General features: G+C 45.5%; 1 protein-coding gene across 3 annotated transcripts in view; it reads left to right on the forward strand.

The window, feature by feature from the left end:
- Window positions 1-1,912: 1,912 nt before the first annotated feature.
- Window positions 1,913-12,607, forward strand: part of dnmt3bb.1 (DNA (cytosine-5-)-methyltransferase 3 beta, duplicate b.1) — a 36,330-nt gene continuing 25,635 nt past the window's right edge. The window contains exon 1 of one of the 3 annotated variants that reach the window (XM_085146634.1): window positions 1,913-2,321. In XM_085146634.1, the coding sequence (XP_085002760.1) occupies window positions 2,314-2,321 (8 nt within the window). In that variant the 5' untranslated portion in view covers window positions 1,913-2,313. The remainder of the gene's footprint in view (window positions 2,322-12,607) is intronic. The other 2 variants (XM_085146633.1, XM_085146635.1) reach the window with 2 other exon arrangements.

The raw sequence follows: 12,607 nt of genomic DNA on the forward strand, positions 1-12,607 counted from the left end.
TGCCTCCTGCTCTTTGGACTACAGGTGGGTTTTGATGATCGATTTATCGATTAAAGTCGATTCTAGCTTAGATTACGTGATATCGATTCATTAAAATCCTGAATCGATTTTTTAATATAAATTTTTTTTGGCTGAAACGCCAGAATTTCAGGTTAAAGCTCACAAAATTTCAACAACCACCAAACAGCTGAAGCAGTAAATGAGAGCAGGAACACGGATTCTGCACAGAGACTAAACACAAAGCGCCGACCGGACGCATCAGAATCAGCAAGCTGTCACCTTTCTCATCCGACGGCACGGACACGCCGTCGGGGCTGAAAGCCGACAGCTCGCTGATTTTTAAGTGTCGCTTTGTGTTTACGTCCTTTTTGCGCTGATTCTGAAGCTGCAGGTTTTTATCTCTGCAAACGATATTGACTGAACCAACAGACAAAGAAGATCCAAACTACGCTTCACATAAACATCGTCATGAATTTCCTCTGACTTTTGCTGTTTTGCTTCCAACACGATCACACTCATGTAGAGCTCTCTCTCTCTCTCTCTCTCTAAATCAATAATCAGAACACACCCTTATTACCCACCATCTACGCTGTCGGCTGCTGTTTTTTGTTTTGTTTTACTTCCGACAGAAAGCCTCATTTCTGCTGTTCAATACTGAAATTTTTTAAAATTATGCAAAACTGCAAAACGCTGAGCTGTGTCTCTAATCAAACCTCTGTAACTTTGCTCTGCTTCACTTCGTTTTTGACTGCACAATATTTTTAAGGTCATCTGCTATAAAAACACAGACCAGGAAAATCACCTTCATGTTTTTCTGTTTTATCCTCAGTTACTTTGACACAGAGGCGTCGGCTGTGCTGCTCACACCTCTGATGAAGTCTGGCAAGTGTCAGCTTTCTTTTTATAGATATAAAAATATAGATATGTACTGATGAGCAGTGTTGGTCAAGTTACTTGAAAAAAGTAATCAGTAACTAATTACTGATTACCTCCCCCAAAAAGTAATCCTGTTACTTTACTGATTACTTATTTTCAAAAGCAATTAGTTACTTAGTTACTTAGTTACTTTTTAACAAAAGGTTTTACAGCCTGAATAGGTGATAAAGTGATAGATCTTTGAGCTCAATTCTACCTTTTCTGCATAATCATCATACAAAATGTAATCAAATGGAAAAGTCTCTTTTAAAAACTTGTTTTATTAGTTTTAATCGTTTAACTTTACGCATCAAGCAAACGTTAACATTCTCTGACTGGAAGAAATTTGTTTAACATTTAAGATAAGATGACCTTTATTAATCCCACAGGTGGGAAATTTGTTTCGTTACAGCAAAAGTGCAAAGCTATGAAGCAGAAATTAGAAGACACTGGGATGGAATAAAATAAAATAGTATATACAATAGACTAAAATAGAATACAAATGCTTTATACAACAGAGTAAGAAAACACAAAAGTACAACTTTGTCAGAAAAAGTGAATCAAACTCAAAGTAAGGTCAGTACTTCCACGCTTTAAACGCTGCACGCTCATACTCTCTCTGATATATGATCCATTGTTGATCTGCACACAGCTGTTGTCACGAACGTCGCACTCGCTTACGTCACTGTCATGAGACATTCTCGCAAAAAAATCACGGTTTTAGTAACGCAGTAACGCAGCGTTCCTACGGGAAAGTAACAGTAATCTAATTACCTTTTTTGCAATAGTAATCCCTTACTTTACTCGTTACTTGAAAAAAGAAATCGAATTACAGTAACACGTTACTGCCCATCTCTGGATTAGTGAGCACTAATTCATGGCACATCTGGCTCGTTGTGTCCCGTCAGGGGGCAGTGAAGCCCGCTGTGGTGGAAACAGTGATGATGTTTTTAATCTTTGATAGGCGGAGATCATGACAGAGAAAATCCATGAAGACTGACTCAGTGCCACAGACACAATGTGGTAAAGCGAGGCTGACTAAGAACAGAGAGAGAGAGAGAAGCGTGTCGGTAATTATTGCGGCTCAATAATAGTTCCTGCTCTCACTTTTACCTCGCGGACAAAAAATGGGAGTTAACCATTTCACCTGATCACTCCGAGCCACCAATCAGCTTCCACCTCCGCCTGCACCCCGCCCAAGAGAGAGAGGGAGCGGGAGAGCGAGAGCTGATGTGCAGCAGCATGCTTCCACATCGTGAACACCTCCTGCTGCCTGAGGATTAGCGCTCACACTCCAGTCTGCGCTCAACTTCAGCGGCTGTAAAATCCTCGTTCAGACTCGGACTCGGCACCAGAGTTTCCTCCAAAGTTCCCGCTGTGCAAGAACCAGACGCGTGCATGGTTATGTAAGTATTTTCCCGGGGAGGGCGCGGGGTGTTCGTCCCTCCAGGACTTACCGAGAGAGTTAGGAACGAGAAAGAACGCGACGTCGCCGGGCAGAGTGCGCCTCGCTGCAGCGCTGAGCTCCACATGTGCGCACAGCTGCGCGCACATGTGGAGCTGAGGGGGCAGAGCGCGAGCTGAGGCTCTCCGAGGAGCTTCTCCGTGTCTGCGGCGGAACGTAACCCCGTTAAAACAGTTTAGTGAGCGCGTAATGCACGTGTAATAACCGTGTAATAACCGTGTAATAACAGCCCGACTGTTCCGGTCAGTGAGTGCACGGCGGAGTGCGCGGGGACGGAGGGTCAGCGGGTTTTTCTTCTCGGTGGTTTGTGCGCTGTGAACGCGCACACGGTGAGTTTACCTTCTGTGCGCCTGACAGTCCTGCTGTCACGGCAAGTATGAACACATGTGCGGCACACAAGTGAAAGTACTGATATGAGCACGCGAGGAGAAACGGCTGCGGGGGGGTCACCGGCGGGGGCGCACGGAGCCCTCGTGCTCCAAAAACACAGCACGGAGCAAACATGGTGGACATGTCTTAATGTCCCAAACCAGGGGCGGATCTAGAAAAAGGTGGAAATCAATGCTGCTTCCTGTAATGTGTCATTTATGTGGTTAAATACAGCAAGTACACACATGTTTCATATAAACACACTCTGTGTGGCTTCAGCCCACAAAATCAAACCTTACAGTTACACAGAACGTGAATTTAGAGTTTGTGCGCTGTACGGCAAACACAACAAGCATGTGGCCCAACGTGATCCGCTAAAGTCTCACACTGTTAACATTTCATTAGGAACAATCAAACTGCTTCATGCTTTTACACAAAACCTCGTCAAACCTCATTTTTCACGACGTGTTGAGTTCAGGCTCTGGGCTCCAGCTTCACAAACTGTTTACAGTTTCTTTCATACTGACACCTGTACTGTCAGACAAAGTTACATTGTTACTGTAACAAACATATTTAATCCTTTTTATAACTTGAAATGCAAACTTGTACATTTTAAAAACTTTTGCAAACAACAAAGTTATCAATCAGCTGTTCTGCATCAAATAAGATGCCACACATATTATTTGCACCTGTCCAAAAAATAGTTTCTGTCTGTAAGAGCGAGGAGCACATCACAGCCTGATACCTGCAGGCCCGACAGCAGCAGGTGTATCACTCCACCTGTTTCACACACAGCGTTTACACTGCAGGCTCCTTTGGTGGTGGGTTGGGTACGACGTCTGTCCCTGAGATTACCAAGATTAGGAGGTTCCCACGACATCATCCACATCCTAAAGGTGAAAAAGTGTCTGAAACTGAATGTTGAGAGTGGCCTGAGCTTCAGGCTCACAGGGATTACCCAGCATGCACTGAGCAGGCCACCTTAGCTCGGCTCCGTACAGAACTGCAGTGATTTGTTCTATTTTAAGCAGATTTGATAAAAGTGATCTCTGTGTTTTGAAATCAGTGTTCTCATAGTTCAAAATGAGTTTCATACTGAGAGGTTCTGAGGAATTCTGACTCTGACTTTGTGACTCAGCGTGGTCAGAAAAATGATAAGACAGTGATTCACTCTGCTTCAGAGGGTTTATTCTGGATATCACGTCATTTGTTTACAGATCATTCATAAATATGCAGTTAATCATTCCTCAAATGTTTCCCCCAAAAACATCCAGCAAATTTAATCTGTTAATAAATACCAGAAAACGAGAGCTGTTCAGTCTCTCTCACCTTAGCCAAGGTGTCATCAGTTTGTGAACATTTTGTCACATTTAAGGCCGTCGGCGTTCTGGAGGCACAGGACGTGGTTAGCTTGGTGATCAGGCGGGAGTGTCACACAGATTTTTCTGTATGTTTTTATAGAGCAAATAGAAAATATTCTCTAATTGTTTTAATTTACTTTTCCTTTTAATAACATTTTATGATAAAAAACTTGTATTTCTCTGTGTGCAGACTCGTCGTACTTGCATTACATGCGTTCAGCTTGTCCGCGGTCACAGTTTCCTTCCACAAATGGCTTCTTGTAAAAATCGGGTATAAAGTGCTGACAAGAACAAAAACATTATAATCCAGAAACATCAGTTATTCATAGCACTTCCTACGTTGGAACAAACGTCAGCGCGAGCTTTCGCACGTTACCTGCAAAAACCAAAAGTGACGTCATTTTTCGTGGGAAACGTAGTTTTTTCATTACAGGGCCTTAAAAGCTGGTTTCCTGTTTGACTTTGTGTAGTTCCTGAGACGCTCCGAACTCAAACTGCACTGTTGGAAATCGTTTATTTTAATGCTGCTTTTTTGCAAATTGTGCACAATAATATTTATTAAAAAGCAATATTAAAATAAAATCCCAGACTTTCCCCAACATGGAAAAACTTTGATCAAAATGCTCCAACAGTACAAACACAGTCAGAGGTTCAGCTCATTGACTCCAGTTAGCTGAGGTGAAGGCTAGCGCACAGCTAGCAGCTTCAGCTCCCTGTGTCGCCCTGCACGTGTCGGTGAGAGAAGCCACGCCCCCAACCATGCAAACTTGAATCCAGGTGAATTATAAAAACATGTGCACAGGTGTTATAGAGGAGGAAAGAATCCAGCAGTTTGTGTATCAGGTTGTAAACATGTTTATTTCTGCTGTTTTAACATGTGAGTCTATGGGGACTGACTCGCCGCAGCCTCTGCTGGACACTCGTGGAACTGCAGGTGACATGTAGTGATTGAGATTACAGGGCCGATGTGCCGTCACAGATTTCAGACGCAGACCAGCGTGTCGCCTCGGTGACTTCACGAAGCGCCGCAGCTGCAAACACACACAACAGTGTTTCCTGTCGTGAGGCGTCTCTGCAGCAGCTGGGATCAGACCCCAGAACAGCGCTCTCATTAGAAGCTTCTGTTAACTGAAGGATAGACAGAATAAAGTTTTACACAACAGATGTGTAATTAGTGCCGATGAAGGCTGGGGCTGCGATTACCTGTGATCCTGGCTGTGAGCAGACAGGCAGCAGTGTGAGCTCCTGAGTTCTGCTTTGACGTCGTCATGTTTGCAGCCAACGTGCTTTCAGCAGGAATTCCAGGCATCTTACCCGGATGTTGCCTGGAAGAAAAAGCCCCCCTGCTGTTTGCACAGGTTTGTGCGTTGACAGGTGAGAGCACGGCGGTGGAGGCGGTTAAACGCAGCTGATGCGTTTCAGCTGCGTGAAGCTAGAAAGATCAACAGTCCTGCAGCTCAAGCGTGAAACGTTCACCTCTGACAGCAGAGCAAAGGCGCCGTCGCTGTGAAGCTCGCCTCCTCATTTCCTGTCACGTGTCTGCTGCTCCAGCCCTGAGCCCGGTCTCTAATAATGAGGTCAGTGTGTTTATCACCGTCTCGCCGCTGCGTGCGGCTGATCGCCACAGTCCCGTGTTGCATGGCGTTCTCCACCTGAGGCTCTGCGACGTAGAGATGATGTCTGGACATGATCTTTCTCATGAGAGGAGGAGGTCCCTCAGAAAAGGCCCACAGTAACAGTCCACTGTGACCTTTACAGGTGTGTATCACATAAACTTGGGGCTGATAATGTAAAGAGTCCATATCTCCACCATGTCTCTCCTCAGTATCAGCAGAAACGTAAAGCAGAGCTGGAAAAGGTTGGATTGGTGCTTCCTTATCAAATAAGGAGCGATGTCTGCAGACGCCACGATTCCAGATTGAAGCTCTGGAAAGCTCCGTGTTAGAAATCTTGGTTTTGTTGAAGTTTCTCAGTGTTCGGTGCATCTAAGCTAAGTTAAAGCAGGTTTCACTCTGTGGCTGCAGGAAGCACTGAAGCGTTGGACGCTTGTCCACAGTCGAGCGTCGTGCAGGATCGACGTGTGCATGCGTGGAGAGGCGCAGACAACAGAGCGCTCTGTTTTCAGGGTTTTTGATGTTCAACATTGAGCCGTTTATTTGCAGCTCGATGCTCTGACAGCAGAGCCGCGGGTCTGCGAGGAGTCCTGCTTTACAGTTCAGTGGGAGCTCGTGGCAGTTTGTGGCTCTGCTGGAGGAGCCGCATACCTCCACTCGTACAATAGCAGCCGAAGCAACAATGTATGAAGTCTAAAGGCTCCATCTGAGCTGGAAGGGGCCATAAAGTACATGACAGATGAGGAATGCTGCCCCCAAAGAGTTAGAGAGAGACCCCGAGGAGCTGACCCCTCCCACACACACACACACACACACACACACACACACACACACACACACACACACACACACACACACTTTGGGAGTGAACAATCCCCTCTTGCAATGCGCTCCTTAATCTGCAGCCACCAGACACAACTTTGATGTGAAGCCCCCCCTCTTGTCCCCTTTCGGTGGGCCCCTCACGCTGCCCTCCATCCTTCCTCGGCTCCTCGGATTCTTTCTCACTTCCCTCTGTTTCTGTTTCTCAGAGCTCAAACACACGGCCTAGAAATGTTAAAGATGTGCAGCGAGGGCGGAGCTAACGCAGCCGTGGTTACGTGTAGTTTTAGACGGAGGTCAGCAGGTGCAGAAACACCTCCAGTGTTAACCAGGAGTGGTTCTCCCACAGACAGCACCTGCTTCAACATCCAGCAGGGGGCGAAACCTGGTGGATGAAAGTGGTCCCAGCTCCACCCAGGCAAATATAACCTCTGTGTCTCTTCCACAGCACGTCTTCCTCCCCCCGCCCCTCCCTGAGCCTGGAGGTTTCTTCCTGTTAAAAGGGAGTTTTTCCTTCCCACTGTCGCCAAAGTGCTGCTCATAGGGGGTCATAAATAAAATGTTGAAGCGTGTCTGAGGTTCTCGTCCAGCCTGTTGGCGTCAGCTGCCTCTGTGGCGACGGCAGCTTCGGGTTTCAGTCATGTGCATTTGTCACGTCGCCGTCGTCTGATGTAGAAACAAAGTAACTCTGAGAAGTTTGTTCTGTTTCTCTGAGTTTCCATCATGTAAATTTGCATATCTTTGGTCTTTGTGGTGACAGATTTCCCCCTGTGTGGTTCTGGTGTCGTGTAGGCAGCAGGAGACAGAGAGTCTTATTCTGTACGTCGCCGCTGATGGCGGCCGTGATGCCGAGCGCCGTCGCCGAGCACGGCTTATAGTACTGTTACTATTAGCAGTGCTTTATACTGTTGTTGGGGTTTAGCTGAGGCCAGAAACTAACCGTTAAATGAGAGAACGACACGTGTGAGTGTTTCCTGCTGCTGACGAGCTTAACTGCACATCAGCAGCAGAAACTAATCCAGGTCTGACGGCTGCTGAAGCTTTACGAGCCCCCCCCCTCACCGCCTTCCACCCGTCAGATTAACCCTTTCCAAACACGTCTGCTTCTCACAGCGAGCGCGGCCATTTCAGCCTCTCGTCAGCGCTTCAGGCACCTGTTGGGCTTCACAGTGGGTGAAAGGTTGAAAGCGTGGGGACTCGGAGCAGTGCGCTGTGTCTGAACTCTGTCACCTCTCCGGAGGGGGAGTTCCTCACCCAGGACTTCCTGCTGCCTGCCAACCATATAAGTGTGTGTGTGGGCGTAATTACTCACGTTGTGGGGCCACAAATCTATCCCAACAGTCACATTGTGGTTTCTGTCCTTCCTCCTGGGGATGAAGCTGATTCTAGCATAAAACCACTGGAGGTTTAGAGACAGGCTTGTTTGGGTCTCTCTGTCTGCAGGTGTGCATGCGTGATCAGGCGTGAGGCGTGAGCGGTCACAAACTGAGTTCGCTCGTGCTTTCGTTCCAGACAAACTAACAGGATGTGTCCGTCCACCGAGACGGGAAACTCGAACAGGAAACGAAGAAAGCTTCAGTGCAGCAGGATCGTTTTCAGCAGAGCAGCAGGGCTGCAGATCTACCTGTCACCTCACGTGGTTAACAGGAAAACAAACTAAAAAAACTTAAATGACCCTTGACCCCTGAGCGCAGCCTTGTTTGCATCGACTGATTGTCGATCCGCTCTCCAACGCTTGAATTCAGAGCTTCCACGATGGCGGAATGCCGGTGGATTTCCTCGCTACCGCCCCCTGTTTGTTTTCAGCCACTGAACTTTAGCGACGTTCGTTGGTGGATCCAGTCGGCTCATGATGGAAAACAGTTGATGTGTTTGAGTGTGAAGGAAGCACCTGGCAGGGTCATGCAGGTGGTTGTTTTATGGTTCAAAGCATGTGAGAGTGCATGATCCCGAATGTGCACACAGCACAGAGGACGCATGTGCGTTTGTGTAGCTCCTACACTCAGTTTGACCCCAGTGTGCACACAGTTTAACCCTTTAAGACCATAGAACCAAGTCTGCCAGAGCTGATATTATATGTTTACATGCTGTGGAGCCATTTTTGGGAGCATTTCAAGTTACTATACATCAATACAACCATTACAGCCCAAATTTTAATAATATGTCTGCATTAAGTGCATAGTAATTACATAAATTGCAAAAAAGTGCAATAAACTACAAAAAAATTGAAAATCGTTTTTGTTTTTTTACATATATTTCTAGTTAGAGAAATTTAAGAGGCTTATCCCTCAAAACTGTAAATACAAAAAAGTTGCACAAAATAGTTTCCCACCACAGGAAATTTATTTTGAGTGTCTTCATAGTTTTATTTTTGAAATACACCAATTTTTATACACTGCAGGAAAAACGAAAATAAATATTATAATGCAAATTTGCAAAAAAGCAGCATATGCATCAAAATAAACTATTTCCAGCAGTGCAATATGAGTCCTAAGCATCCCAGAAACCACACAGAAAGTCATAAAGTCAAACATAACTTTTAAAAACACCAGTATAGGCTCATGAGGCCCTGATGGTAAAAAAAACCACATTTCCGCGAAAATGACGTCACTTCCGGTTTCGGGCAGGTCATGGCGGACATGCAAAAGTTCGTCCTGACGTCTATTCCAACGTAGGAAGTGTTACAAACAGCTGATCGGATCGGCAAAGCGTGTTTCTGGAATATTATGTTTTTGTTGCTGCAAGTGCTTTTTATGCAGTTTTTGCAAAGCTACATGTGGAAGGAAACTGTGACCGAAGACAAGCTGATGGCATAAGATGTAAGTACAACTCCTCCGGTTTCATATGCAAAAAAAATTATTGCGCTAGCTCACGTGGTTGCAGAGCTACCGGGATTTAAAAATAGTTATGCAGAACAGAGCGTGCTGCTCCGACCGGCTTTAAAGGGTTAAAGCAACGTGGAGTCTAAACTTCACCTCATTTAACGCTCTTTTATTCGCTGTTGTGAAGCGATTACAAGTCTGCTGAGTAGAGATGGGAGTTTATATGAATTGAGTGATTTTGATTCCATAATCTGCATGTTGTGGATTAGTGCTGGGCGACATGACCACATATATATGCCATTTGTCTTCTATCGTTTCTAACCTAATTTTATAAACTATTACATAAAATACATCATTAAACAGCCTGTGGTAAATGTATCAGTGTTGTCTTGTACAAACTCTATACAAAGTATAAAAAATGATATTTTTCGCAAAGAAACTTCTTGTGGTTTTGCGACATGGTGCTTTACGTGCACCCGGAGATGCGTCATGCTTTAGGTAGAGATGTGCGTATCGATCCTGAAATATCGATTCCTCTGATATCAGTCATTTATGTTCTAGAATCGATTCTCACATTAAAATATCGACATTTTAGTAATTCAGGGTAAATTTGTAGTAAAAAAATGAAGAAACGGCGTCTTGTGGTTTTGCGACACGGTGCTGCTTTACGTGCATCGTGCTTTACGGTACCTCAAAAACGATGGGCGCTTGACAGGTTGCAGCTTCCTGCCCGGACGTGCACCAGGCAGAGACGGCTACACAGGAGCCCAAGAAGAAGCACTTTTACCAAAAGAGGGGTACGTCTGTGATTCGGTTACATTTTGGGTTCAACAGCACCAACACGGAGCAGAAGACGCCCGTTTGTAAGCTACGCTATAAAACTATTCCCGCGCCCGATGGCAACACAACAAATCTCTTGTATCACCTGCAGAAGGCCCACGAAGAAGAACCCAGAGAGTCCGAGCTAAACCAAGCTGTGGAACGACGGGAAAGAGAAACTACACCAGCTGAAGATACAGCAGCCTTTCACACGAGGCCCGTGTGAGAAAACGTCCCAGCGCCATAAACAGATCACAGGCGCCGTCTCGTTACATTTGTAAAGGCGTGGCCCTGTTTACGTCGTTGAGAAGCTTTCGTGACCTCGTCAAAGTCCTCGATCCGAGGTACGTTACGCCCGGTCGTGAGCACTTCAGTAAAGTCGAGTCGCCTCGCGTATATGACGCCGAAGCAGAGCAGGATGTTTGTCGTGCATTAAGCTGCTGACCTGTGGACGAGCAGAGATACGCAGCCCTGCATGAGCGTAACCGTCCTCTTCATCAACAGAGACGCTGCTGACAGACTGACCACATGACCACACTGGAGTCATGTTAGCCCAACGTACGAGTCTGCCGTCGCTACGTATTTAACGTGCATAAAGTACATTATGTGCGTATATACGTGCATGTTGTACTAGTATATACACATTTGTTTTACTAGCATATATGCATGTTAGTAAAACTAATATTTTCAGCAGACAAACTTGAAACTGTTTTAAAAAATTCATTTTATGTATAATTTTGAAAATCAAGTGAAGCCACAGCTGTTTTCCTTTGATGCATTTATATTGCTGCACTAAAACACACGTTTCTCATTTGTTTCCTTTAAATCTGCAAAATAAAGCTGGAGAAAAGTGAGCGATGACATCTGTCACACTTCTCAGAGGATAAGTGGAAACATCGTGATATATATCTCGTTATCGTGATATAAAATAATTCATATCGTGATAAATATTTTTTCAGTATCGTCCAGCACTACTGTGGATCAAATGTTTGTGTGTGTTTCCCTCGGCGTTGGGGCGTTTCTTCAAAGTGATGCAGTACATTACTTAATTACACTCAGGAGAAATCAGTTTGTTGTTACTCGTTGGAAGCTAAACGACCTGAAACACATAATCACCATTTAACAGGTGACACACAGCGACACACAGCGACACACAGCGACACACAGCGACACACAGCGACACATGCTAATGACGGCATCTTTGTAGGTATGAACACAAATTCGACGGCACAAAGAGACATCAAAGCAGTCGCCGTGATGATTCTACTTTAAAAACAGGGACAGGTACAAACACAGCCCTACTCTTAAAGCTGGGCTCAGCTTTCACGCTACATTCGTGGCTAGCTTAGCATTAGCATGCTGTCTGGCTAGCTTAGCTTTTAGGATGTATTCTGTGCAGAGCTGAAGCATAATGCATGTGTTTGTGTCCTGGATGCAGTTTCTTTACCATTGCGCGCCCATCCTTTTGTGCAGCAAAGTCCAGTGTCACATAAAGAAGGATTATTTTGAGTTGTGAATCATGCAAAGCTGCTGGAGTCCAAAGACAGACGAGCTGGAACTGAGCACAAAGAGAAATCACCTTAATCACCCTGTGACCGTTCAGTACCCAGAGACTGACCTTTGACCTCGCTGAAATCCTAACCTACACACACACACACACACACACACACACTGATAGGTTTGTGTGTTTGCGTCAGGTTTTTTTGGGTCGTCCCACAGAGCAGCGAGGACCCAGATGTGAACTCTTGCAGAACAGGCCGTGCTTTTATTTGCAGTGATAAATTAGTCCAATAGTCAATGCAAATGTGCAATCAATCAATCAATCAATCAATCAATTTATTTATAAGCACATTTAGAAACAACACAGATTGATTAAAGTGCTGCACGCAGTAAAAAAGTAGAATTCAGTCACAATTAGAAGCTAAAGAGTAAAAATGTGTTTCAGTGTTGCAGAGACGATGAGGCTGTTCCACGTTTCAATCACAGAGGCTCTCGTCTGCGTTTGTCCTGTGGTGCTACAACGTCCTGTGACCAGCAATGACCCGCGCTCGTGAAATCCTACAGCGGGCGAGCAGTCCGTCTGTCTGCTCTCACGTCACAACAATATTCTCGTGCTGACCGTCGCCCGACTCCGCCGTTAAATAGCTCTGATGATTGCAAACAGCTGGAAACAGCTTCCGGGTCGGATGCCCTTCAGCACCTGACTTCCGGAAGAGCAACTTCCATAAACAACCCCAGAAATGGAGAAAGCAAAACCCACGGGCAGGTCGGGGACTTTACTTTGGCTCTTCCTTCCTTCCTTCCTTCTATCCTTCCTTCGCTCCCTCATCCAGCTTCCGTTCGGTCGTTCCTTCGGTTTCCTTCGATGCTCTGATCCTTTCTCACTGTGACTTTATTTGCTCCTCTTTCCTCCTGATTGTT

Source organism: Neolamprologus multifasciatus, chromosome 20 (assembly GCF_963576455.1).
Source record: "Neolamprologus multifasciatus chromosome 20, fNeoMul1.2, whole genome shotgun sequence".
NCBI lineage: Eukaryota > Metazoa > Chordata > Actinopteri > Cichliformes > Cichlidae > Neolamprologus > Neolamprologus multifasciatus.